This window comes from Salmo trutta, chromosome 4, assembly GCF_901001165.1.
Source record: "Salmo trutta chromosome 4, fSalTru1.1, whole genome shotgun sequence".
Lineage (NCBI taxonomy): Eukaryota > Metazoa > Chordata > Actinopteri > Salmoniformes > Salmonidae > Salmo > Salmo trutta.
In genome coordinates this window covers 25,049,706-25,075,184 of record NC_042960.1, presented here as the reverse complement: position 1 = coordinate 25,075,184, position 25,479 = coordinate 25,049,706, and the positions used below count along the sequence as shown (strand labels likewise).

The 25,479-nt window shown below is 41.5% G+C and overlaps 1 protein-coding gene across 1 annotated transcript; it reads left to right on the top strand.

The window, feature by feature from the left end:
- The first annotated feature begins 223 nt into the window (after positions 1-223).
- Positions 224-21,241, top strand: LOC115192127 (serine/threonine-protein phosphatase 4 catalytic subunit B). The gene is made up of 9 exons (XM_029750288.1): positions 224-362; positions 831-1,134; positions 1,231-1,282; positions 16,774-16,824; positions 17,029-17,130; positions 17,446-17,619; positions 19,206-19,332; positions 19,471-19,660; positions 19,868-21,241. The coding sequence occupies exons 2-9, from the start codon at positions 1,025-1,027 to the stop codon at positions 19,995-19,997; spliced, it is 936 nt and encodes a 311-aa protein (XP_029606148.1). The 5' UTR covers positions 224-362; positions 831-1,024; the 3' UTR covers positions 19,998-21,241.
- The last annotated feature ends 4,238 nt before the right edge of the window (positions 21,242-25,479 follow it).

Genomic DNA, 25,479 nt, shown 5'->3' with positions numbered 1-25,479 from the left:
GCAGAAGTTGAATGTTGAACTTTTGTTACATACATATCCAGATGATGCTGCATATTATTTTGCGCAATGACGCTGTTGTAGAAAATATATGTAAACAGTCAGGCCCCCATTGATTTTGTTATAATGTTTTAGCATAAGAAGACAGCCTTAGCCATGTCAAAATGTAGAAATGTAGAATATTTGCTTAAAAACTGAAAATTCCCCTCCCGTTTCATGACTACGAAATGCGCGTCCCCATCAGCGGAAGTTGCAGACAGAGCCCGTCCGGCGGTGGTTATGTGGACCGGTGAAAAAAGAAATTAACCGTGGAATAAAACAGCTATATGTCTGTATTTCGAGTTCTTCTTCCCCAATATTCAAAGGTATTTGTTTTAGCTTGGATTACGCAATTTTCGCCTAAAAAACATAGGTAACAGATAGCTAGCAAGCTAAATTAGCTAGCTAAGCAACGTTAGCATTTCGTACTACTTGATGAACGGGCCGAGATTGTTAGCTAACTAGTTAGCTAATGCTAACAACGCAGTGCGTGGTAGAGAAGATAACTATCTGGGTATTAAATATTAACACAAATATACCCATAATACCAATCTGAATGAAAGGACCAACCAACCGACTGAGCGAACGTTACCAATTAACTAACGTTATGTTAGTGTTGAACTCCCTTCATGCTAACTAACTCGCTAACTTCGCTAGTAACGTTAGCTAGCTATAAGCTAGTTAGTTTATTGGGCTTTCCACTATTTGAAGCCCTCAGACTGAACAGAACGGACATATAACAATGTGTTAATGTTGCCATGCTCTAAAACATGTCATATATTACTCTTTCATAGATCCCTCTCTATTGCACCAATCTGCCGCTCTCTCTTTGTGACTAGAACTGCCTGAACAGCTAGAGAGAGTGTGTTTGTGTGTTCCCGGACCAGGGTGACTGTGTGTGAAGTATACACACCCTGTGTTTGCGAGGCTCTGTAGGAGACTCCTCCAGACCCCAGAGTGAGGATTGTGTGTGAGCCTCTCGCTCCATATGTGTGTGACAATGGGGGACATCAGTGATCTGGACAGACAGATAGAACAACTTAGGCGCTGTGAACTCATCAAGGAAAATGAAGTCAAAGCACTGTGCGCCAAGGCCAGGTAATTAAACACACACAGGCCATATTTCTTTAACATTTCTGATACTACCTAAATCTTCATCACTAAGCCTGTCGTCTGCTTGTGTTTGTGCTACAGGGAGATTCTGGTAGAGGAGAGTAACGTACAGAGGGTGGACTCTCCAGTTACAGTGAGTATTTTCAGAATAGAAGACATCTTGATTACTTCGTAGATCTGCCTAGACTGCCATTATTTGCACTTCCCAATCTGATCCCTCTTGTTACATGTGTAATGTTGGATGGCTGAATACATTAGGGGAATGGAAACGCTAGGCTTTAGAACACCAGCTAACTGTAAAGGCCAGTTTATACTTGGTCTAACAACATGTTTGTAGGCAATTATGCAACAACTGTCGCTGGTCAAAACGTTTAATTTATACTTCGGTGGAATGTCTGTAGTCAGTCACTGCGACTGTCAGTTTCCTTGTTATGCAGACATTAAACAAGTTTACTCCTCTGCGACTGTCGTAAAGTCCGTTGTCGGGTTACCGTACTGTCACAGCAACCAGACCAAATCCTCCTGTGACAAGATGATGCAGTTCTAAAATTCTCAGATAGAATGACCTACTTTTATTTCTTCACACTGTGGCAGTAAGCTATTTTCTCTAAGCTCGCCATTACCTTGTAAATAATTGTTGTTGTGGGTTTACTTTTCTGTAATAATGAATAAGAAGTAACTCAAGTTTAGACGTTGTCTGATCATTATTTGAACTGGCTAGACAACGAACCAAAGCATTGTTTAGAAAATTGCTTTTAGTTGCCTGGCTTGCTAGGTTGACATTTACTGAATTCATTTTTAAACAGAATGATATATTGGTGTTAAAATAGAGAAAGTATGCTATTTGGAGCACCGGGCTGCTGTTGTCATGCAGAGGCTGTTTTGTGTTAATACTTTTTCATAAGTATAAAGTTCGATGTCGGATGACAATAGAATGTTCATGATGTCCCTAAGACAATTGTCTACAGACTACATGTCTGTAGACAATTGTAGATAGACAGACTTTAAACCAGCCTTAATTGTAAATCGCCATATTGGCATTGTTGCATCATCAGTAGGAGAGTTTTGAAACTCCAGAATTTACTGAGATCATGGCTAGGGCTTTGCGGGGAACGCATTACCGCCATACCGGCAGTCAAATTCCACATGACCGTTTAGTCACGGTAATTAGGCTTCTCCAATCTCTGATGCTGCTGGTCATTTAGTAGCCCACCAAACTTGCTAACTGCCTGGTACTCAGCACTCTTGTCCCTCTAATCGCTCTGACATCAATACAAATGTTTTCGAAAATCTAATCTAACACATAATAAGAGCCGATGAGCTCATGTTGCGCAACATTTATATAGGCTATGCAATTGCGGGAGAAAACATGTTGATGACCGCTAATAAAAAGAGGATCCATCAGCTTTCTATAGGCTAGGCCTACTATATTTATTATTACACTTTCCTAATATTAACCCTTGTGCTTTACTGAAAATAAATTACGTTCATTGTGGTATGGGTCAGATTGACCCTGACAGTTTAAACACACTCAAGACAGTCAAAGAATCAAGTTAAAACAGCCAAAACTTTATTTAGTCTTGTCAGACCTTTCAGAAAGAAGAAATACAAGAACATTTGATAAAAAAAACAAAAAACAAAATATTTAAGAACTATTTGTTTGACATATTTCCTTTCTCACAGCAAGCATTTTCTGTTTCCCCAAGTGTACATTTTTTGTTGTATTTTCCAGTAACACTTAAGTGTGATTTGACCCTATTGGTCAAAATGATCCCTTCAGTCTTTCTCTCTAAATGTTGAACACAATATACGTGTGCTTTCTGCAGATGTATTTATTGCATTCTACACAAGTGGTGCTGGTTTTACTGTCTTGGCGAGGGGGGCAGGGCAAATTGTGTAGGCCCTAGAACAATTTTGATTACATTGGAAGCTGACAGTCCTACCTTGACTTCGTTGTAGTGACAGTGACCATTCTATATTACCATCTTTAGACTTCCATGTCCTCTCTGTTCTGGATGATGGTTGTTGCAAGCTCTCTCTCACATCTGATGGAGGGGATGGTATAGCAGACTCCTCCTCTTCACCAAAGAAAAATTCACAATCTGGATCATCAACAGCATTGTCCTCTATCTCTGAAATGTCCTCTGTCTCTGAAACCTCATATTCTATTTCACTGTCACAGTCCAGCATTTGTGATAAGGCTTCATTGACTGAAAATCTTTTGGAGATAATTTTTGAGTGTCTGTGTTAGAGATCTGCTGCTCTCGCACTGAGAAGGATAACCTTGGGAAACTCCTTTTCACCCAAACATAGTTATAAAAGTGCAACCAGAACCAGTAAAAACAAAATACCAAGACATTTGTTTATTTTGGACCTGTGCCAATATCTATACACATGAAAGCCTCTGGATCAAAAGGACCCACAACATCATGTTTGTATACAAAATCTACATAGACCTTCCACAACACATCAGTGTGTCCAAATTTTGAAGTTATGTTCATGGCCCTAAATGAGTTAAAGTCCTTTAATTTCATGGAGAAAAAGAGAGGTTAACTAGTATTTTAGACAACTCAAAAGTGGAAATGGGTCAAATTGACCTGCAACATAACAGGAGGGTTAAGCACATTGCTTATATTTACAACAGGAGTACAGTTTGGGGGAAATCATTTTCACCATTACATGCATAATTGCATTTGCAGTCACTTTTCATAATGGTGTTTTCCTCTAATGGAACAATTGCGCTTATGTCCTACTACCATGTTCTCATTTCTGAGCTTATAATGTGGAATATTTACTTTTCGCACAGAATAGAATAGGTTGACTTTTGTACTATGGGGGATAGTAGATTGACAGGCTAGTGCTTTTGCTGTTTGTTAGGCCTACTCATCTTATCTTGTTGGCTGACAAAAAGTAAATGTGCACAGTTCATCCAAAATCTTCAATATGCACGTCGGAATGGGATAAGGACGCACACAGTTGTGTCCCCGATTTGTCCGTCTTAACTTGTATCCTGTGAGAAAGACCCGATCACGTGAAGGAGAGCCATGTGAGTGAGAGATGCTTCGGATTGTGCAGCACACTCAGGGCGAAGGGCACAATGCAGCACTCCGGGCCGCGAAAGGCATGGATTTATTTTCTAGTGCTTGTCAAATTGTGAATGAGAGACTATTGGAGTGTGTACAGCCTGCGCAAAAAACTAAGTAGACCTCATGCCTTTAAGTGACTTTTTTTCAAATTATCATTAGTCTCATCATGCAGCCTTACAATGTATTACAAAATCAAAACATATAGCCCAACGTCTGTAGAACAACTAAAGTTACATTACTAATAACTCTAAATTAAACATATAGGAGTAACTATTTCTTTGTTAGCCGCTCAACACAGAATAGCCGCATGTGCACACTCCCTCAAATCGTTTGGAGAAAATATTTATATTTTATTCAGCTTTGTTCAATTGTATTCTTCATACTATAATATCAATTAATGCCACGTAATTATAAGCAAATTAACTATTGTAGCCCACAGCCATTTGACATAGCCACATCAGGACCTAACATAAGGACATCTCAGAATATGCTATTATTTTCTTCTGAAATTGACAATTTTCTTCATATCAGGCTTCTTTAGACCTGTATAAAATAATGGATTTATTATTTATAAGGTGTAGGCTATATTGCATGGATTTATTAGACTTTTTAAAATGGCTTGTAGGCTATGTGTGGGAGCCAGGAGATGCTAATTGTGTTTGTTAATTAACGGTCAATTACCGTGAGACCGACGGTTATATGCCTGACAATCACCGGCTGACGAAATTTCGTGACCGCCACAGTCCTAATCATGACCCCTGCGTATATTAATGAGCCGTACTTTGCTGGTGTCAAACCATTTATGAAAACATGATACATATTTTGGAAGCTGAGAAACCCATTGAAATGATATGTCAATCAAAAAAATACCTGCGTGTTACATTTACGTCATTTAGCAGACGCTCTTATCCAGAGCGACTTACAAATTGGTGCATTCACCTTATGATACCCAGTGGAACAACCACTTTACAATAGTACATCTATATCTTTTTATGGGGGGGGGTTAGAAGGATTACTATATCCTATCCCAGGTATTCCTTAAAGAGGTGGGGTTTCAGGTGTTATGCATCTTATATACCTTTTTCCCAAACAACTGCCATTTACACAACTTCCTAATTAAGATAAACACTTAAGAGTATAGTGAGCCTTCCTTGTTTTGTAAGGATTGATAATCTGAAATCAGAATAGTAATACCATTTACTGAGAATATATTACAGCTGTTTTAATGACTGGTGGTATTTTTCTAGAATTTTCTAGAATGTTCTGTGATCAGACACTTTCTTATTTGCATAATATAGTAAACACATGCACCAAAACATATTACAAATGGCATTTAGTCTTGCATTTGATAAGGAAAGACACACAAGTAATATAAATAAAACTAACTTTATGGAAAGGATAAGGTTAGGGGAATACATGATCTCATTCCACCCTGAAAACAAAGTGCAAGTTACATCATGCTGTCATAACCATAACATTATATAAAACATTAATCTCAGGGATATTGTCATCAAAATTGAACTGGAATACAAAATATTATAAGAATAAGCCATATAATAACAATTGGCTTTTACAACTTAAATGTCTTCTTAGGCCTAAAGCCTAATACACGAAGAGTCAAAATGGGAACAAATTAAAAGCATGCAAGAAAGGGGAAATGACCAGTGACAATCTGAGCTATTGGGTGATGACTAGGAGTCCCTTTAATAGTACCTATGTATGGTATGTACAGTACCAGTCAAAAGTTTGGACACCTACTCATTCAAGGGTTTTCCTTTATTTTTACTATTTTCTACATTGTAGAATAATAGTGAAGACATCAAAACTATGAAATAACACATGGAATCATGTAGTAAACAAAAGTAACCACTTTTTTGATTTGTTTAACAAATGTGTCCAAACTTTTGACTGGTGTTGTATATCTATGTATGAGTCCTCAGCAGCATGTTGTCCAGTCTTTCCAGCTTTTTACCGTGGGTTCAACTATTGACTGCCTGGTACACAGGTGACATGTCTATAGTGTCTTCCTTCTCAGATAGGTCTGAGAGCTGACCGTGCACCACAGTGTCATAGAGAGCAAGTGAGTGAGAATAAAAATAACCTTGGACCTAGTTTATATATACAGTGCCTTTGGTAAGTGTTCAGACCCTTGACTTTTTCCACATTTTGTTAAAAAAAAAATCCTCAGCAATCTACACACAATACCCCATAATGACAAAGCGAAAACAGGTTTCCAGAAATGTGTGCAAATGTGTTAAATAATTAAAAACAAAAATACCTTATTTACATAAGTATTCAGTCCCTTTGCTATGAGATTTGAAATTGAGCTCAGGTGCATCCTGTTTCCATTGATCATCCTTGAGATGTTTCTACAACTTGATTGGAGTCCACCTGTGGTAAATTTGATTGATTAGACATGATTTGGAAAGGCACACACCTGAATATAAGGTCCCACAGTTGACAGTGCGTGTCAGAGCAAAAACCAAGCCATGAGGTCGAAGGAATTGTCAAGACAGGATTGTGTCGAGGCACAGATATGGGGAAGGGTACCAAAACATTTCTGCAGCATTGAAGGTCCCAAAGGACATAGTGGCCTCCATCTCTCTTAAATGGTAGAAGTTTGGAACTACCAAGACTCTTCCTAGAGCTGGCCACCTGGCCAATTTGAGCAATCGGGGGAGAAGTGCCTTGGTCAGGGAGGTGACCAAGAACCTCATGGTCACTCTGACAGAGCTCCAGAGTTCCTCTGTGGAGATGGGAGAACCTTCCAGAAGCACAACCATCTCTGCAGCTCTCCGCCAATCATGCCTAAATAGTAGAGTTGCCAGACGGAAGCCACTCCTCAGTAAAAGGCACATGTCAGCCCGCTTGGAGTTTGCCAAAAGGCACCTAAAGATTCTCAGACCATGAGAAGCAAGATTCTTCTGGAGGAAACCTGGAACCATCCTTACGGTGAAGCATGGTGGTGGCAGAATCATGCTGTGGGGTTATTTTTCAGCGGCAGGGAGACTAGTCAGGATCGGGGCAAAGATGAACAGAGCAAAGTACAGAGAGATCCTTGATGAAAACCTGCTCCAGAGCTCTCAGGACCTCAGACTGGGGCAAAGGTTCACCTTCCAACAGGACAACGACCCTAAGCAAACAGCCAAGACAACGCAGGATTGGCTTCGGGACAAGTCTTTGAATGTCCTTGATTGTCCCAACCAGAGCCCAGACTTAAACCTGATCGAACATCTCTGGAGAGACCTGAAAATAGCTGTGCAGCAACGCCTCCTATCCAACCTGACAAAGCTTGAGAGGATCTGCAGAGAAGAATGGGAGAAACTCCCCAAATACATGTGTGCCAAGCTTAACGTCATACCCAAGAAGGCTTGAGGCTGTAATCGCTGCCAAATGTGCTTCAACAAAGTACTGAGTAAAGGCTCTGAATACTTATGTTATATTTCTGTTTTTTATTTTTTATAAATTAGCAAACATTTCTAAAAACCTGTTTTTGCTTTGTCATTATGGGGTATTGTGTGTAGATTGAGGAAAAAAACTTTCATACAAGTGGAAAAATTCAAGGGGTCTGAATACTTTCCGAAGCCACTGTAGGCCTAATAGTACAAAACAATAATCATTGACAGTTACCTTCCAGTCAAAAAGCTTGGCAGACGCAGTAGTATCACATGATGGTTCAAACTTCCTCCTGCTTGTCCATTTCAATCTCGTCCTCCCCAAGTAGCGAAGACCCTTTAGCACATTCAAAATGGAACCGTGAATGGAAGGGAGTTGTACAAGTTATCAGTCGGCTTGCAAGGTGACAGTTACATTTTATTCTCCAAAGGTTTTCCCTCTAACATTTGAGAACATGTAACATTTAATATTTGATAGTCCATAATTCTTAAATCTATTTACACACCAGTGAGTCAATCTAATTAACATAATACACAAATTCCCATCCAAATCCTTCAGTTAAAGCTAGAGATATCAGTTTTTTTTTTTGTATGGGCTGCGTCTCAATCCAACGCATCCGACTATCGGTCTTCCACATCTGCTGTGGAAAGTGGCAGAGATACAGCAGCGCTGTTTGTCAGAACAGGGGACATCCCGAAAATTGCTCTCCTCATGAAAACATCTGTAGCGTCCAAACGGTAGTATGACCACAACGGAAAGATGAGACTCTTAGGAGCACTATGGTGTTCACTGTTTTGCTCTACGACCCCCAGAAGCCACACGGGACTCGTCTGAAGTCAGTACCGACGATATGCCAAATTCTGTCTGTCGCGTCCAAACTGTTTGGGCTACAAACTAGTATGACCCCACTATGGAAAGGGCAGACTTCTTTTTCTGTAAGCTTGATGTGCAGTTTCTGTAGAGAGAAATCAGATCAAGCCTGAACTGTGCAATGTAGTAGGGAGTTGTAGTTTCCAACAGGCCAATATTCTACAGAGTTAAGCACAGAAAACGTGGTAATTAACTGCAATGACCATAATCCATTGCACACCCGCTTAAACTTGTCCGATCTGTGCGGAGCAAGACACTGAGACAGAGAGGAGAGAACACAGGATTGAGAGGGATAAAAAGCAGTTGCTTCGCGAGCCTGAAAATACATGATCTAAGGCAGGGTACGCGCAATGCCGTCGGGGGTACGCCAAATAAAAATGTGATTCACATTTTCAAACAGTCCATTTAGATTTTCCAACGTGGATATGCATTTGGGTGAGTTTTTTTTCTCCTCGCCTGAGTAGCTTCGTTTCACTGCCAAAAATAAAGTCACACCATCTAGTGTTGAGTGAAAAAACAACACAATGTCAAATACAGGTAGCCTAGTCAAATAATTAACATCCAATCACATTAACTGTTACTGTCTCGCGGGAATTCCACTAACGGTCCGTATGTAGCCAAATGTAGCTGCTGCTCATTCCGTTTGCTCGAAAATAAATAAATGGTTAAAAGTAAGGCCCGTGTCCATAGAGACACATACCAGCTCTACTGATAGTACTGCTACTACCAGCAGTACTGCACCTGTTGACATAAGTTGTTCTGCTTCCACAAGCACATCCAATGCTAGCATCAGTAATTCTACGTTTGTTGCTAGCCCAGCTAGCATATACACTGACAGTTGTGAATCTGATGCAGCCGAAGAGCTACTGCCCCCTTACCCAGGAAAGCACAGAACAGACAGGGACGTTGGACCATCGAAGAGGCGCAAATATGATAACTACATTGATTTGGGGTTCACTTATATTGGGAGTAGTGCCTTTCCTCAGCCACCAGTGTTTATATGTGCAAAAGTACTCTCACAACTCAATGAAACCTTCACTCTTGCGCAGACATTTAGAAACTAAACATGCCAATTTGAAAAATAAGCCACAGGAATTTTTTGAGTGAGAATTGACGACTTTCGAGTAGTAAGACGTGTAAAAGCAACAGATACCATTAATAAGACGGGGCTAGAAGCGTCTTATATGTTGAGCGACCGAGTGGCTACAACAGGCAAGCCCCATACTATTGTGGAGGACTTTATTCTTCCTGCTGCCGCGGATTTGGCTGGGACAAAGCAGGGGTAAACTATACAGACAATGACTTCATCAAACAACTGTTTCATGACGCATCAGTGACATGGCAGAAGATGTTTTGAAACCATTACTGCTTCGCAAACATGCCAGTGAATTCTATGCGTTACAGCTGGATGAGTCAACAGACGTGGCGGGCCTGGCACAGCTCCTGTTACAGCTCCTGGTATACAGTTGAAGTTGGAAGTTTACATACACCTTAGCCAAATGCATTTAAACTCAGTTTTTCACTATTCCTGACATTTAATCCTAATAAAAATTACCTGTCTTACGTCAGTTAGGATCACCACTTTATGTTAAGAATGTGAAATGTCAGAATAATAGTAGAGTGATTTATTTCAGATTTGATTTCTTTCATCACATTCCCAGTGGGTCAGAAGTTTACATACACTCAATTAGTATTTGGTAGCATTGCCTTTAAATTGTTTAACTTGGGTCAAACGTTTTGGGTAGCCTTCCACAAGCTTCCCACAATAAGTTGGGTGAATTTTGACCCATTCCTCCTGACAGAGCTGGTGTAACTGAGTCAGGTTTGTAGTCCTTCTTGCTCGCACACGCTTTTTCAGTTCTGCCCACAAATGTTCTATAGGATTGAGGTCAGGGCTTTGTGCTGGCCACTCCAATACCTTGACTTTGTTGTCCTTAAGCCATTTTGCCACAACTTTGGAAGTGTGCTTGGGGTCATTGTCCATTTGGAAGACCCATTTGTGACCAAGCTTTAACTTCCTGACTGATGTCTTGAGATGTTGCTTCAATATATCCACATAAATTTCCCTTCCTCATGATGCCATCTATTTTGTGAAGTGCACCAGTCCCTCCTGCAGCAAAGCACCCCCACAGCATGATGCTGCCACCCCCGTGCTTCACGGTTGGGGTGGAATTCTTTGGCTTGCAAGCCTCCCCCTTTTTCCTCCAAACATAACGATGGTCATTATGGCCAAACAGTTATATTTTTGTTTCATCAGACCAGAGGACATTCCTCCAAAAAGTACCATTTTTGTCCCCATGTGCAGTTGCAAACTGTAGTCTGGCTTTTTAATGGCGGTTTTCCTTGCTGAGCGGCTTTTCAGGTTGTGTCGATATAGAACTCGTTTTACTGTGGATATACAGTGGGGGGGAAAGTATTTAGTCAGCCACCAATTGTGCAAGTTCTCCCACTTGAAAAGATGAGAGGCCTGTAATTTTCATCATAGGTACACTTCAACGATGACAGACAAAATGAGAAAAAAAATCCAGAAAATCACATTGTAGGATTTTTTATGAATTTATTTGCAAATTATGGTGGAAAATAACAGGGTTTCCCGATCGGAATATTATCGCTTTTTTACGAGAAAAATCGCATGAAAATAGATTTTAAACAGCGTTTGACATGCTTCGAAGTACGGTAATAGAATATTTTGAATTTTTTTGTCACGAAACGCGCCGGGCGCGTCACCCTTCGGATAGTGTCTTGAACGCATGAACAAAACGCCGCTATTTGGATATAACTATGGATTATTTGGAACCAAACCAACAGTTGTTATTGAAGTAGAAGTCCTGGGAGTGCATTCTGTCGAAGAACAGCAAAGGTAATCCAATTTTTCTTATAGTAAATCTGAGTTTGGTTAGTACCACACTTGGTGGGTGTCAAAATAGCTAGCCTGTGATGGCCGGGCTATCTACTCAGAATATTGCAAAATGTGCTTTCACCGAAAAGCTATTTTAAAATCGGACATAGCGATTGCATAAAGGAGTTCTGTATCTATAATTCTTAAAATAATTGTTGCGTTTTTTTGTGAACGTTTATCGTGAGTAATTTAGTAAATTCACCGGAAGTGTTCGTTGGGAATGCTAGTCACATGCTAATGTAAAAAGCTGTTTTTTGATATAAATATGAACTTGATTGAACAAAACATGCATGTATTGTATAACATAATGTCCTAGGAGTGTCATCTGAGGAAGATCATCAAAGGTTAGTGCTGCATTTAGCTGTGGTTTGGGTTTATGTGACATTATATGCTAGCTTGAAAAATGGGTGTCTGATTATTTCTGGCTGGGTACTCTGCTGACATAATCTAATGTTTTGCTTTCGTTGTAAAGCCTTTTTGAAATCGGACAGTGTGGTTAGATTAACGAGAGTCTTGTCTTTAAAATGGTGTAAAATAGTAATGTTTGAGAAATTGAAGTAATAGCATTTCTAAGGTATTTGAATATCGCGCCACGGGATTCCACTGGCTGTTGAGTAGGTGGGACGCAAGCGTCCCACCTAGCCCATAGAAGTTAACAAGAAATTTGCGGATGGTTGAAAAAACAAGTTTTAATGACTCCAACCTAAGTGTATGTAAACTTCTGACTTCAACTGTATGTCCGTTATGTTTGTTGGGGGTCAATTAAGGAAGACATCCTCTTCTGGAAACCAGGACAACAGGAGAGGATACTTTTAAAGTTCTGGACAGCTTTTTGGCATCAAATGGACTTTGGTGTTCAAGCTGTGTTGGAATCTGTACTGATGGCACAAAAGCCATGACAGGGAGACATAGTGGAATGGTAATGTGCGTGCAAGCAGTTGCTCCCGATGCCACTTGGGTACACTGCAGCACTCGCCGAGAGGCCATTGCTGCCAAGGGAATGCCTGACAGCTTGAAAGATGTTTTGGACACCACAGTGAAAATGGTTAACTTTGTTAAAGCAAGGCCCCTGAACGCTCATGTATTTTCTGCATTATGCAATGATATGGGCAGCGACCATGTAACACTTTTACAACATACAGAAGTGCGCTGGTTATCAAGGGGCAAGGTATTGACACGTTTTTTAAAATTGAGAGACGAGCTTAAAGTTTTGTTTACTGACCATAATTTTTACTTGTCTGACTGCTTGCATGATGATGAGATTCTCTCACGACTGGCCTATCTGGGTGATTTTTTTTCTCCCCTGAATGATCTAAATCTAGGATTACAGGGACTCTCGCAACTATATTCAATGTGCGGGACAAAATTGAGGCTATGATTAAGAAGTTGGAGCTCTTTTCTGTCTGCATAAACAAGGACAACACACAGGTCTTTCCATCATTGTATGATTTTTTGTGTGCAAATGAACTCAAGCTTATGGACAATGTCATGTGATATAGCAAAGCACCTCAGTGAGCTGGGTGCGCAATTACACATGTACTTTCCCGAAACGAACGACACAATTAACTGGATTCGTTATCCCTTTCATGCCCTGCCTCCAGTCCATTTACCGATATCTGAACAAGAGAGCCTCATCGAAGTTGCAACAGGCGGTTCTGTGAAAATTGAATTTAAGCAGAAGCCACTGCCAGATTTCTGGATAGGGCTGCGCTCAGAGTATCCTGCCTTGGCAAATCGCACTGTTAAGACACTGATGCCCTTTGCAACCACGTACCTATGTGAGAATGGATTCTCGGCCCTCACTAGCATGAAAACTAAATAAAGGCACAGACTGTGTGTGGAAAATGATTTAAGACAGAGACTCTCTCCAATACAACCCAACATTGCAGAGTTATGTGTATTCTTTCAAGCACACCTTTCTCATTAACCTGTGAGTTATTCACAATCTGATGAACAAATAAGGTTTTATATGTAAAGATGGCTAAATAAAGAGCAAAATTATTGATTATTATTATATTATTATTATTTGTGCCCTGGTCCTATGAGCTCTTTGTCACTTCCCACGAGTCGTGTTGTGATGACAACTCACACTCATTCATATGTTTAAAAAATGTATCGTATAGTGTGTGTGTGGCAGGCTTACAATGACGGCAAAAAAAAACATTTGAGAGTGTGCTGACCCTGTTGCTAGAGGGGGTGCACAGCTGGAGGTTGAATGTTTGAAGGGGTACAAGGACTTAAAGGTTTGGGATCCACTGATCTAATGGATTGATAGTTGGTATTCAGCAGTCATAAAAATAGGCTATGCCTTATTTACTTTGAAGAACTACTAAAATAGTGATTCTTGTCAGACCGCATAGGCAGCAGCTCTATATGAAATGATGACTTAGAATTAAATAATAAACTCATCAAATAAAACTAATATTTTATTAAAGTAATGTGAATAAATGATGGTTAATAAGCAGTAATGGGTAGTCACTACCGTCCTGGGTCTATTGTTATTTGTTTTATTCTGTTACAGCATTCAACCCACATAATGCATTTAATGTAAAAAGTAACTGAACCGACCTCAAAAAGAACTAATCGATCAACAATAGCCAACAATAAAGGGGTAAAAAATGTTCCGGAAACACATTTCCTGAGCGTTCTTATAGACACTTATTTTTTGACTGTCTGTTTTGCCATTTATCAATGTGTTATTCAATGCGTTTCAATGGGCTGTAGTAGTAGAAGCCCAATTCAATATTTTATATTTTTTTGATACCTACAGCAGCCCTAAAATCAAAGATCTATATCATCCATGGTGTGACCATCTTTAAACAATTCCATATGTTAGCTTAGTAGAACCTCCCTCCAAAGGCTTAGACTTTTAGACAAATAATATAATTTATGCCTGTTAGTAGCAAAGTCACAAACCAGTTAGACCAGGATGATTTAGTTACCAAGCCTACTACCAGCCTGAGCTTTCAAAAGTCATTATAGCTAACCATCATCAGGATTAGGCTTCAGGCATAGGGTACATTCATTATTGGAATCAACAGCCAGCAGGCTTTCCATTTTTAGGAATCGTTGCCATCACAGATAAATGTGTATTTCTATCTTGATATCTAGCTTTGTAGTTAGCTAGCTAATAGTGATTACTGTAGTTAGGTATATGGGGATCATACATTTTACTGGCAAATCCTGCAGCAACCCTTTCTTCTGCATCCCTGCCTGGCTTGCTAGTGTTGTCACAATACCAACATTTTGCTAACGATACCAGGCCAAGTATCACAATACCGAGTAGTATCGCAATACCACGGGGGGGGGGATTCAGTGGCTTAGCGTCCTGTTCGCCCCATTCCCCACACTTGTTCTGGTTTTCTAAACGCTATGCGCATGTGCTATACAAAAGAATCTGTCACTGATATTCACACTTCTACGCAATACACCATATTTAATTTAACTCCACACTGTTCACTGTATAATAGAATACTGCATAGAATGACTAATTTGCTCATATTTGCAAAGGCCTGCCTGTGATTTAGCTGGAGGAATTGGATGATGGAATATACATGCATAATGGTCTGCATGTCATTGTGACAGTAAGGGGAAAACACTTAATCAACTTACACATACTCTCCCTCCCTCACACACTCTGTCTCCCTCATAAACACATACTCACTGCTCCCAACTTTAAAAGCGTTAGGCACCAAACAGAATGTAAGGAGCACCAGAAAGAGAGAGATTTTTGTTAGTTTAGTCTTCCATTAGGCCTATATGAATCCTACCTTTTGAAGCACATCTCATGAGTAGTAGACCCTTTTCCTTTCTTCCTGTGCCAATCAAATATGCCGAGACCTACTGTCAAGTTACCAGGTTGTTAGCTACCTAGGTAACTTGACTGAACAATGGCCCGGGATTAGTTTAAAACAGCTCAGCCAGCGACATGGTTTGTGAAATTATATCAAATGCGTGTGAAATTGCGCAGGAAGAATAAAAGGTTGCTCCAGTAATGTGAGTCATATTTTTTTTTAACCCCTTGAGCTGGAGGCAATTCATTTTCTTTGCTGTAAAGCTGCAAGCATGACTGTCGCAAAGCTGTTTTTCTTCTGGCACTGCTGTGTGACAGCGAACTTGCAAAGCCTATCAGACTGGCCTGTGCTCTTGGATATACCAGGGATGAAATTATATAGAATGTAGACCTATCAACTTTGCTCGCTCTGCACGCTGCTCCAATGTATCAAACGTAACAACAGAAGACTGATCAGTGTCTGCATCCCCCTTCGCCATCACTGCTAAATTATATTTTAAAAACTGAGGAATAGATGCGCAGGAAGAGCGGATGGAGAGAAGCTGGTGATTGATAGCTGGAATGGGATGCGGCTGGCGGATTACAGCTGCCATATGTGAAATGCGCACGAAAGTGAACGGGACATTATTGGACCGGTGCTAACAAGAGACTAGTTGCTGTTGCTTACATTTTTTTTTACAGAATTTATTTTAAAAATTATAACAGGTGCCAGCGGGGTCTTTAGATCAGCAGGGCTGAAAAATATCATAGTATCATATGAAACGGTACTATGGTATTCTAAAATGTTGGTATCATAAGTATCATGACATTTTGGTACCGTGACATTACTGTGGTACTGGTATACCATGCAACACTTCTTCATATCTAACTTAATCATTTGCCAGTTTGTGTTAGCTAGGTCTCGCTCATACCTAATGACAAATGCTCTTCAAATTGTCAATAGGAGTATTTTAGTTTGTAGTTATCATTGAAAATATTTACATAAAAAAGACAAGACGAGCTAAATCAAGTAGGCTGGCTAGTTAGATACTTTGCCTCATTTTGGCTGATTGTCTACTCGGCTTGTTGTCAAAATTTCATTTCATTGACTCATCAATTGGAAAAAATACTCAAATGTACATATAATTACCAACATAAAAGTGAATTGTATATAGTTTCATACCTTAATATTGTTGTCCTGATCTCAATGACAGAGCTGTCAAAGTTGAGAAACCTTTCAGGTCCAGTAGAGGCGCGGCACCTCCCAGTAGAGGCGCGGCACCTCCCAGTAGAGGCGCGGCACCTCCCAGTAGAGGCGCGGCACCTCCCAGTAGAGGCGCGGCACCTCCCAGTAGAGGCCAAAACTCACAATTTGCTCACTTCTACCAATGGCACATTGGCGTCAGTCGTTACAATGACAATTCAAGATGCTGCTACCCATACCTCTAATAAACGTTGTTCAAGATCAAAATACAAAAAATATAGATTTTTCTATGTTAGAAGCACATGTTTAGTATTAGTGGATTGAATACATGTTTGCTCAGCTTTACTTCCTGAATTGTTTCCCTTTAATTCCCTACAATTTTTCTTTTCTATCACAGGTGTGTGGGGATATTCATGGACAGTTTTATGACCTGAAGGAGTTGTTTAGAGTAAGTTCAGTCTCCTTTCTGTCTGCATTTCATCTGTATGATTTCTCAGTGCCTCTTTGTGCGGTGTCTGTACAGTTCCAAACTCAACATATGCACCATTTTGCTTCATAATGCCATAAACTCCATGTCATTTACATACATGTCATATTTTACTGTGCCATTTTTACGTGTCATTATTTAACACTTCAATTGCGTGTGTGCAAGGTAGGGGGCGATGTTCCGGAGACAAACTATCTCTTCATGGGTGACTTTGTGGACCGAGGCTTCTACAGCGTGGAGACGTTCCTGCTGCTCCTAGCACTCAAGGTACTCGAGAGAAGCCAAATCAGAGCTATTCAATTATTATTTTACTCCCTCTGTAGTAGTGTTTCTAATGCTATGCAGGGTTGGAGTTAGTTCAATTTAAACTTATGTAAATTCAGGAAATGCAATGTTTGGACATTTTTATACTTTCTCATTGTACTGTGCGAAGTGTGCCCTTTGTGTCTAGCCCCACTACTAACCTAAGCTCTCTATGGGACAAAGTCGGACCTACTACCCCTCTCATTTGCTTTTTGTCCAGTAGTGTCCCTTTGAAGGACCCATTCTAACAAGTAACTTACCCCTTCCTCCCCCCCACAGGTGCGCTATCCAGACAGGATCACTCTGATCCGAGGGAACCACGAGTCACGGCAGATCACACAGGTCTACGGCTTCTATGACGAGTGTCTCCGCAAGTATGGCTCGGTCACCGTGTGGAGATATTGCACCGAGATCTTTGATTACCTGTCCCTCTCTGCCATCATCGACGGCAAGGTGTGCTCCCCGGCCCCTTGAGTCACATTTCTCTGCTTCTCTCTGATTGTTATTTGTGCCATCTTACCAACTCCTATGGTCATACCAAGGAGGGACGTGACAATGAACATAGGAGTTGATAATACAGCACAAATAGATCTGGGACCAGGTTAGATTGTTATGGTTAGATGGCTAGTCTCACTAAATAGCTAAGTCTCACTGAAACAGCATGACTCGTGACAATCTCCCCTCTTTATATCTTTCCTGCTAGCTCTGGGTTTCCTCTGTAATTAATGCAAGTAACTGTGGATCGCAATCGCACCCATCGGTTCAAACATGTTTTGTTGCTTTATTGAGAATGTTTTTAAAGAAACCTGTTTCTTGAGTTGGTTGTGTAAGGCCTTAAATATACTGGACAGAAATATAAACACAACATGCAACAATTTGAAAGGTTTTACTGAGTCACAGTTCATATAAGAAAATCTGTCAATTGAAATAAAATAATTAGTCATTAATCTATGGATTTCACATGACTGGGAATACAGATGTGCATCTGTTGGTCACTGATACCTTTAAAAAAATAAGTTGGGGGCGTGGATCAGAACCAGTCAGTATCTGTTGTGACCGCCATTTGCCTCATTCAGCGCGAAACATCTCCTTCGCATAGAGTTGATCAGGCTGTTGATTGTGGCCTGTGAAATGTTGTCCCACTACTCTTCAATGGCTATGCGAAGTTGCTGGATATTGGCAGAAACTAGAACACGCTGTTTTACGTGTCGATCCAGAGCATCACATGTTTACATGTCGATCCAGTAATGTGGCAGCCATGCTTAATGGGTGACATGTCTGTGTATGCAGGTCATGGAAGAACTAGGACATTTTCAGCTTCCAGGAATTGTGTGCAGATCCTTGCGACATGGGGCTGTGGATTATCATGCTGAAACATGAGGTGATGGCTGCGGATGAATGGCACGACAATGGGCCTCAGGATCTCGTAACGGCATATCTGTGCGTTCAAATTGCCATCGATAAAAAATGCTATTGTGTTTGTTATCCATAGCTTATGCCTGCCCATACCATAACCATGGGGCACTCTGTTCAAAACGTTCACATCTGCAAACTGCGCACCACACAACACCTTACACGTGGTCTGCGGTTGTGAGGCCGGTTGGACCTACTGCCAAATTCTCTAGACGTTGGTAGAGAAATTAACATTAATTTCTCTGATAACAGCTCTGGTGGATGTTCCTGCAGTCAGCATGCCAATTGCACGCTCCCTCAACTTGAGACATCTGTGGGATTGTGGTGTGTAACAAAACTGCACATTTTAGAGTGGCCTTTTATTGTCTCCAGCACAAGGTGCACCTGTGTAATGGTCATGCTGTTTAATCAGCTTCTTGATATGCCACACCTGTCAGGTGGATGGATTATCTTGGCAAAGGAGAAATGCTCACTAAAAGGATGTAAACAATGTGTGCACTACATTTGAGAGAAATAAGCTTTTTGTGCGTATGAAAAATGTCAGGGATCTTATATTTCAGCTCATGAAACATGTTCATATTTTTGTTCAATGTAGATTCTCTCTCTCTATTTCTCTCATTGTGTAGATATTCTGTGTGCACGGCGGCCTTTCTCCCTCTATTCAAACTCTGGACCAAATCAGAACTATCGACAGGAAGCAGGAAGTGCCTCACGATGGCCCCATGTGTGACCTGCTGTGGTCTGACCCAGAAGGTAAGATACTGGTAAATAACCCTTCCAACCCAAAAACATGTAGCAGGATGGTGAAGATTCCACCAAGTCTGTCTCACACATTTTAGCATTTATGCCCCAACAAAAAGGAATGAGACAACTCAAGTTTCTCTCTCCCAGACACCACAGGGTGGGGTGTGAGCCCGAGGGGGGCGGGCTACCTGTTTGGCAGTGACGTGGTCGCCCAGTTCAACGCGGCCAATGACATCCACATGATCTGCAGGGCCCACCAGCTGGTCATGGAGGGCTACAAGTGGCACTTCAATGAGACAGTGCTCACTGTGTGGTCCGCACCCAACTACTGCTACAGGTCTGTGTCCTGTCTCCTACTTTTTCTAGCTTGCTTGTCGTTTCGTTTTTTCTCCTGTCCTATATTTTCTGCATTTGGACTGCTGAGTTTATGGCCAAACTCTGCTGTGTATGCATGTTGTTAGCTTATAGCAATGTCTAGGTCGCCATAGCAACCATCTCTCTCTCCTGCCCCCTTCTCCCTCTGTCCCTTCCCTGTAACACACAGATGTGGTAATGTGGCAGCCATCTTGGAGCTGGATGAGCACCTGCAGAGGGAGTTCATCATATTTGAAGCCGCTCCGCAGGAAACTAGGGGCATTCCCTCCAAAAAGCCAGTGGCAGACTACTTCCTGTGACCTCTCACCCTGGAGGGAATATGGAGCCTTTGGTCGTGTTCCCCTGCTCAGACGTTGCATGCATCAACCAATGGTTGCGTGCCACGTCATCGACTGTCGTCGACTGCTATATTGCTATAACTTGATGTGGTTAGCTGATACTTAAAATGTCTATCCAGGGGTTGTAAGATCTGGCATGCATCAGCAATGCCTGGGCAGAGGAACGCGCCCTTTATGTTAGGATGGTTTCTGGTGTCTTGAACCTCTTTGGTTCTGTTTCAAACTGACCCCTATACCAGGGGTTGACAACCCTGTTCCTGGAGTGCTGCAGGTACGGTACAATTGTCTCAATGCACCACATTGAGCTACTAAGCTTATTGATCAGTTCAGTGATTGCCTAAATTCAACACATTTGGTCTTCCCGGTCGGTTTAATGAAAAACAGGAAGTGCCTTCCGCACACCATGACCAGGGTTGCCTACCCCTGCCGTAGACACTTCTTGATTCCCCACTGTAGAGATGAAAGAGCTGTGTCAGTGTGAGCAATATGGCAAAAACTCCACCTAGCCCTCTCCACCTACCCTATCAGAGGATGAGGTGGCGCTATTACCATACTGCTGATACTGTCCAGGCCTTGGTTGGAAGATCATGAAGTATCTGGTTGTGACTGCTTTGGGTCCGAATGAATCTGTGCCCATTTCAGCTCTTTACAATGGCCATCACAAAGTTATTTTTCTTCCTCCCCTCTTATTAACTTCTCTTCTCCTCTCGCCGCCATTGAGTTGTTTGGTATTTGCCCTTCCCCCTAATCTTGTAGTATTTTTACATATGAAAATGTGAACATTGTCCTACAGATGGAGGGATACTTGAAAGGAGATGAAAGAATATTTTAATCTGCAGATATAGGAAATTAACCCATTTCTGGGTTGAATTTACCATATGCATAATTTCTTACACATTTTTTCTTTTCTTAGATTTTTGTATAACTTATGTAAAGGATGAACTGCAAAAATTATTTTTCTTCTGTTTGCTATTTCAGTTTCCTGTTTGCTTGTGTTTTCTCTAACTCAGTTTTCCAAAACATTGTTTTGAATGCTACACAGCACCTACACTCAAACAAAAATAAAGTAACTGGTTAAATGGGATCACTACACACACAACAGTTTTTTCTTCTGTACCTTGTTGATGCCTATTGATCCACAAATCTCTGTAGGGTTCACTGTTGACTTTTGATATTGTGAAAATAAAATCTTTTTGTATCAATCTGTTGGAGTGGCTATGGTTTGGACGTTTCAAGTTCTGTTTATTTAGCCAGTTGATGCATGGAGTGGAGAAAAAAGAAAACGTTTTTGACCTAATTTTCAATTATATATCCAGACATGATATACTGTTGAGTGTTGTTCCCAGCCAAAGTCCTAATTGCAATATTACGAAAGGCATGACATGAGTAAGTGTGGTGATTTTAGATAACGTCTTAGTAATTTAGCAGGCACACTTGTCCAGCGTGACTGTTTTTATATATTTAAATATATGTGGAAATTCACAGAGCAATAATTTTGGAGAGAGAGTGAGATCATGAGCAGATGGCCTGCATTTTTCAGCATGTTTTTGCAAAAAGATTTACAGTTGGATAAACTTAGATTTTTCCACAAGGACATATACAGGATTCTACCCCCCATAATATAACCTTCAATCCAAATTAAAAATCCAAATCTACAACCTAATTTTGGACAAAATTACCTGGAAGGATTCCTATTACCAAATATTCTTATTTCCAAGGTATATACAGCAAATGCTCTAGCAAACCAACGACCAGCAAATGAAGCACAAGAAACCTGAAAACGAGTAATGTTTAATCTGAAGTTACTTTTAAAGCCAAGAAGAAAAATAAATGACAATTATATATTTCACTTCATAAGGACTGAATGCTAAATTAAGGCTACCAAGCTGCTAGGACAGATCAGATCAATTAGCACAGGTGTCAGGTGTCAAAGCCCTTGAGCCCAACAATGGCAGGAGAGTTTCACAGCCTCCCCCACCCAAAATGCAGAGGCCTTTGAAGCCCTCTCCATCTGTGCAGAGGTCATTACAATACAGTACCACCTTGTTTCATCTATTTTGAACTGATATGCTGCCAGGACACTTCGATTGTCAATTACCTCAATAAGAAACAATATTGTTGCTTTGATCACATCAGAAAATATCCTTCCTGCAATCCAAAATACAACAGCCGCAGGACAACTTTGTTTGGACGTCGTAAAGGACCATTCCCCGAAACTAAAAAGTTAAAGCTAGCTAACGACCTCCTCCACGTGGAAAAAAATGGTGGAGAGAGACTTGCTAGCTACGTTAGCTAGCTAGCTGGGATTTTCTACAAGGAATCTGCCTCCCGAAAAAAGCTTCTCCCAAGTGGGTGTGACATCTACTCCCGTTGCATGCTGCACTGCTGCTCGGATTCAACCTGCCGATCTGTTCACAGTGCCCTGGCCTGTCTCCCCCTGTCTGGTACAGGTACCCCCACCATACTCCCCCCCTCTCTCCCGAGCTTTCGCTCGCCTCCAGTACACGCACTGTTGCGGCGAGTGAATCTTGGCTAGCCCCGAGTCGTTATATATTTTTTCTTGTGCTTTAAACTATTTGCCTCATGACTCCTGCATGCTTTGTTGACTATGGAGTTGCTTGATTACCCAACCGTGGGACAGACTGTTTGTTCCCACACTCAGGACTCTGACTCTCTATTGGTTACACGGACCCTTGGCCTCCCATCCTATTCTAACCACCTCACACCTTTCTTTGTATTCATGTTACCTGATGAAATTGCTGTACAATAGGATCTTGTTGCCATCTAATGCACATTCAAACGTCATAAATCAACACTGCAGAGCTCTCCCTGTCCTCTGCCTTGCCTGATTGTATTACTGCTGATGATATCTGGAAATGTGCGTGCACACCCTGGCCCATCTACTGTTGCTAGCCCCAATTCTGACTTGTGTTCTGATATCTGCTTCACTGATTTCTGCTCTCGTAAAAGCCTGGGTTTTATGCACGTTAACACTACAAGCTTATTACCTAAAATTGATCAATTGAAATTTTAGGTTCACAGCTCCAATCCAGATGTGTTACTGAGACGTGGTTAAGAAAGTGTTTTGAACACTGATGTTAACCTTCCTGGTTATAAAGTTTTTTTTCTCGTCAAGACAGATGGTGGTGGAGTGGCAATCTTTACCAAGGAACACCTTCAGTGCTCGGTTGTCTCCAAGTCTGTCCCCAAACAATTTGATTTCCTGGTTTTAAGCATTAAACTTTCAAATAGCTCTTTGTTGACTGTTGCTGGGTGTTATCATCCACCATCAGCACCGGCCTGTACCCTAAATGCTCTAAGTTCTCTCCTGGCCCCTTACACGAAGTCTGAATTTGTCCTGCTACGTGACCTAAACTGGGACATGCTTAAACCACCTGACCAAGTCCTAAAGCAACGGGACTCCCTAAATCTTTCTCAGATTATTACCAATCCCACGAGATATGACTCCAAACACCCAGAAAAGGCTACTCTCGCTGAGGTTATCCTCACAAATAATCCTGATGGGTATCAGTCTGGTGTTTTCTGTAATGACCTTAGTGATCACTGTTTTACAGCCTGTGTTCGTAATGGCCTCTCAGTGAAACGAACTGTCCTGATTTGTAAATTGGTGTAGACTCAGCTTGATCCCCCAGTCGAAGACGCTTGGACCTTATTTTTTGATATTTTCAGTGGTATTGTTAGCCAGGAAGTTCTACAGCTGCAACATCGAGAGCATCCTGACTGGTTGCATCACTGCCTGGTATGGAAACTGCACGGCCTCCGATCGCAAGGCACTACAGAGGGTAGTGAGTATGGCCCAGTACATCACTGGGGCCAAGCTTCCTGCCATCCAAGACTTCTATGTCTTGGATGGCAGGAAGCTTGGCCCCAGTGATGTACTGGGCCATACGCACAGAGGAAGGCCCAAAAAATTGCCAAGGACTCCATAGATTGAACTCTCTGCTACCGCATGGCAAGTGGTACCGGAGTGCCAAGTCTAGGTCCAAAAGGCTTCTTCACAGTTTCTACCCGCAAGCCATAAGACTCCTGAACAGCTAATCAAATGGCTACCCAGACTTTTGCATTGACTTTGTTGTCCTTAAGCCATTTTGCCACAACTTTGGAAGTATGCTTGGGGTCATTGTCCATTTGGAAGACCCATTTGTGACCAAGCTTCAACTTCCTGACTGATGTCTTGAGATGTTGCTTAAATATATCCTTTGGTGTACTGCATTAGCATCGAATAGCCCCTGCGATATGCAACTAACCAGGGAAGTTAGGAACCAATATACACAGGCAGTTAGGAAAGCAAAGGCTAGCTTTTTCAAAGAGAAATTTGCATCCTTTAGCACAAACTCCAAAAAGTTCTGGGACACTGTAAAGCCCATGGAGAATAAGAGCATCTCCTCCCAGCTGCCCACTGCACTGAGGCTAGGAAACACTGTCACCACCGATAAATCCACGATAATTGAGAATTTCAATAAGCATTTTTATACTGCTGGCCATGCTTTCCACCTGGCTACCCCTACCCCGGGCAACAGCCCTGCACCCCCCATTTCTCCTTCACCCAAATCCAGATAGCCGATGTTCTGAAAGAGCTGCAAAGTCTGTACCCCTACAAATAAGCTGAGATAGACAATCTGGACCCTCTCTTTCTAAAATTATCTGCCGCAATTGTTGCAACCCCTATTACTAGCCTGTTTAACCACCCTTTCCTATCGTCTGAGATCCCCAAAGATTGGAAAGCTGCCGCGGTCATCCCCCTCTTCAAAGGTGGAAACACTCTAGAACCAAACTGTTACAGACCTATATCTATTCTACCCTGCCTTTCTAAGGTCTTCGAAAGCCAAGTTAACAAACTGATCACCGACCATTTCGAATCCCACCGTACCTTCTCCGCTATGCAATCTGGTTTCCCAGCTGGTCATGGGTGCACCTCAGCCACGCTCAAGGTCCTAAACGATATCATAACCACCATCAATAAGAGACAATGCTGTGCAGCTGTATTCATCGACCTGGCCAAGGCTTTCGACTCTGTCAATCACCACATTCTTATCGGCAGCCTCAAAAGCCTTGGTTTCTCAAATGACTGCCTCGCCTGGTTCACCAACTACTCAGACAGAGTACAGTGTGTCAAATCAGAGGGCCTGTTGTCCGGACCTCTGGCCGTCTCTATGGGGGTGCCACAGGGTTCAATTCTCGGGCTGACTATTTTCTCTGTATATATCAATGATGTCGCTCTTGCTGCTGGTGATTCTCTGATCCACCTCTATGCAGACGACACCATTCTGTATACTTCTGGCCCTTCTTTGGACACTGTGTTAACTAACCTCCAGATGAGCTTCAATGCCATACAACTCTCCTTCCGCGGCCTCCAACTACAAATACCTAGGTGTCTGGTTAGATTGTAGACTCTCCTTCCAGACTCACATTAAGCATCTCC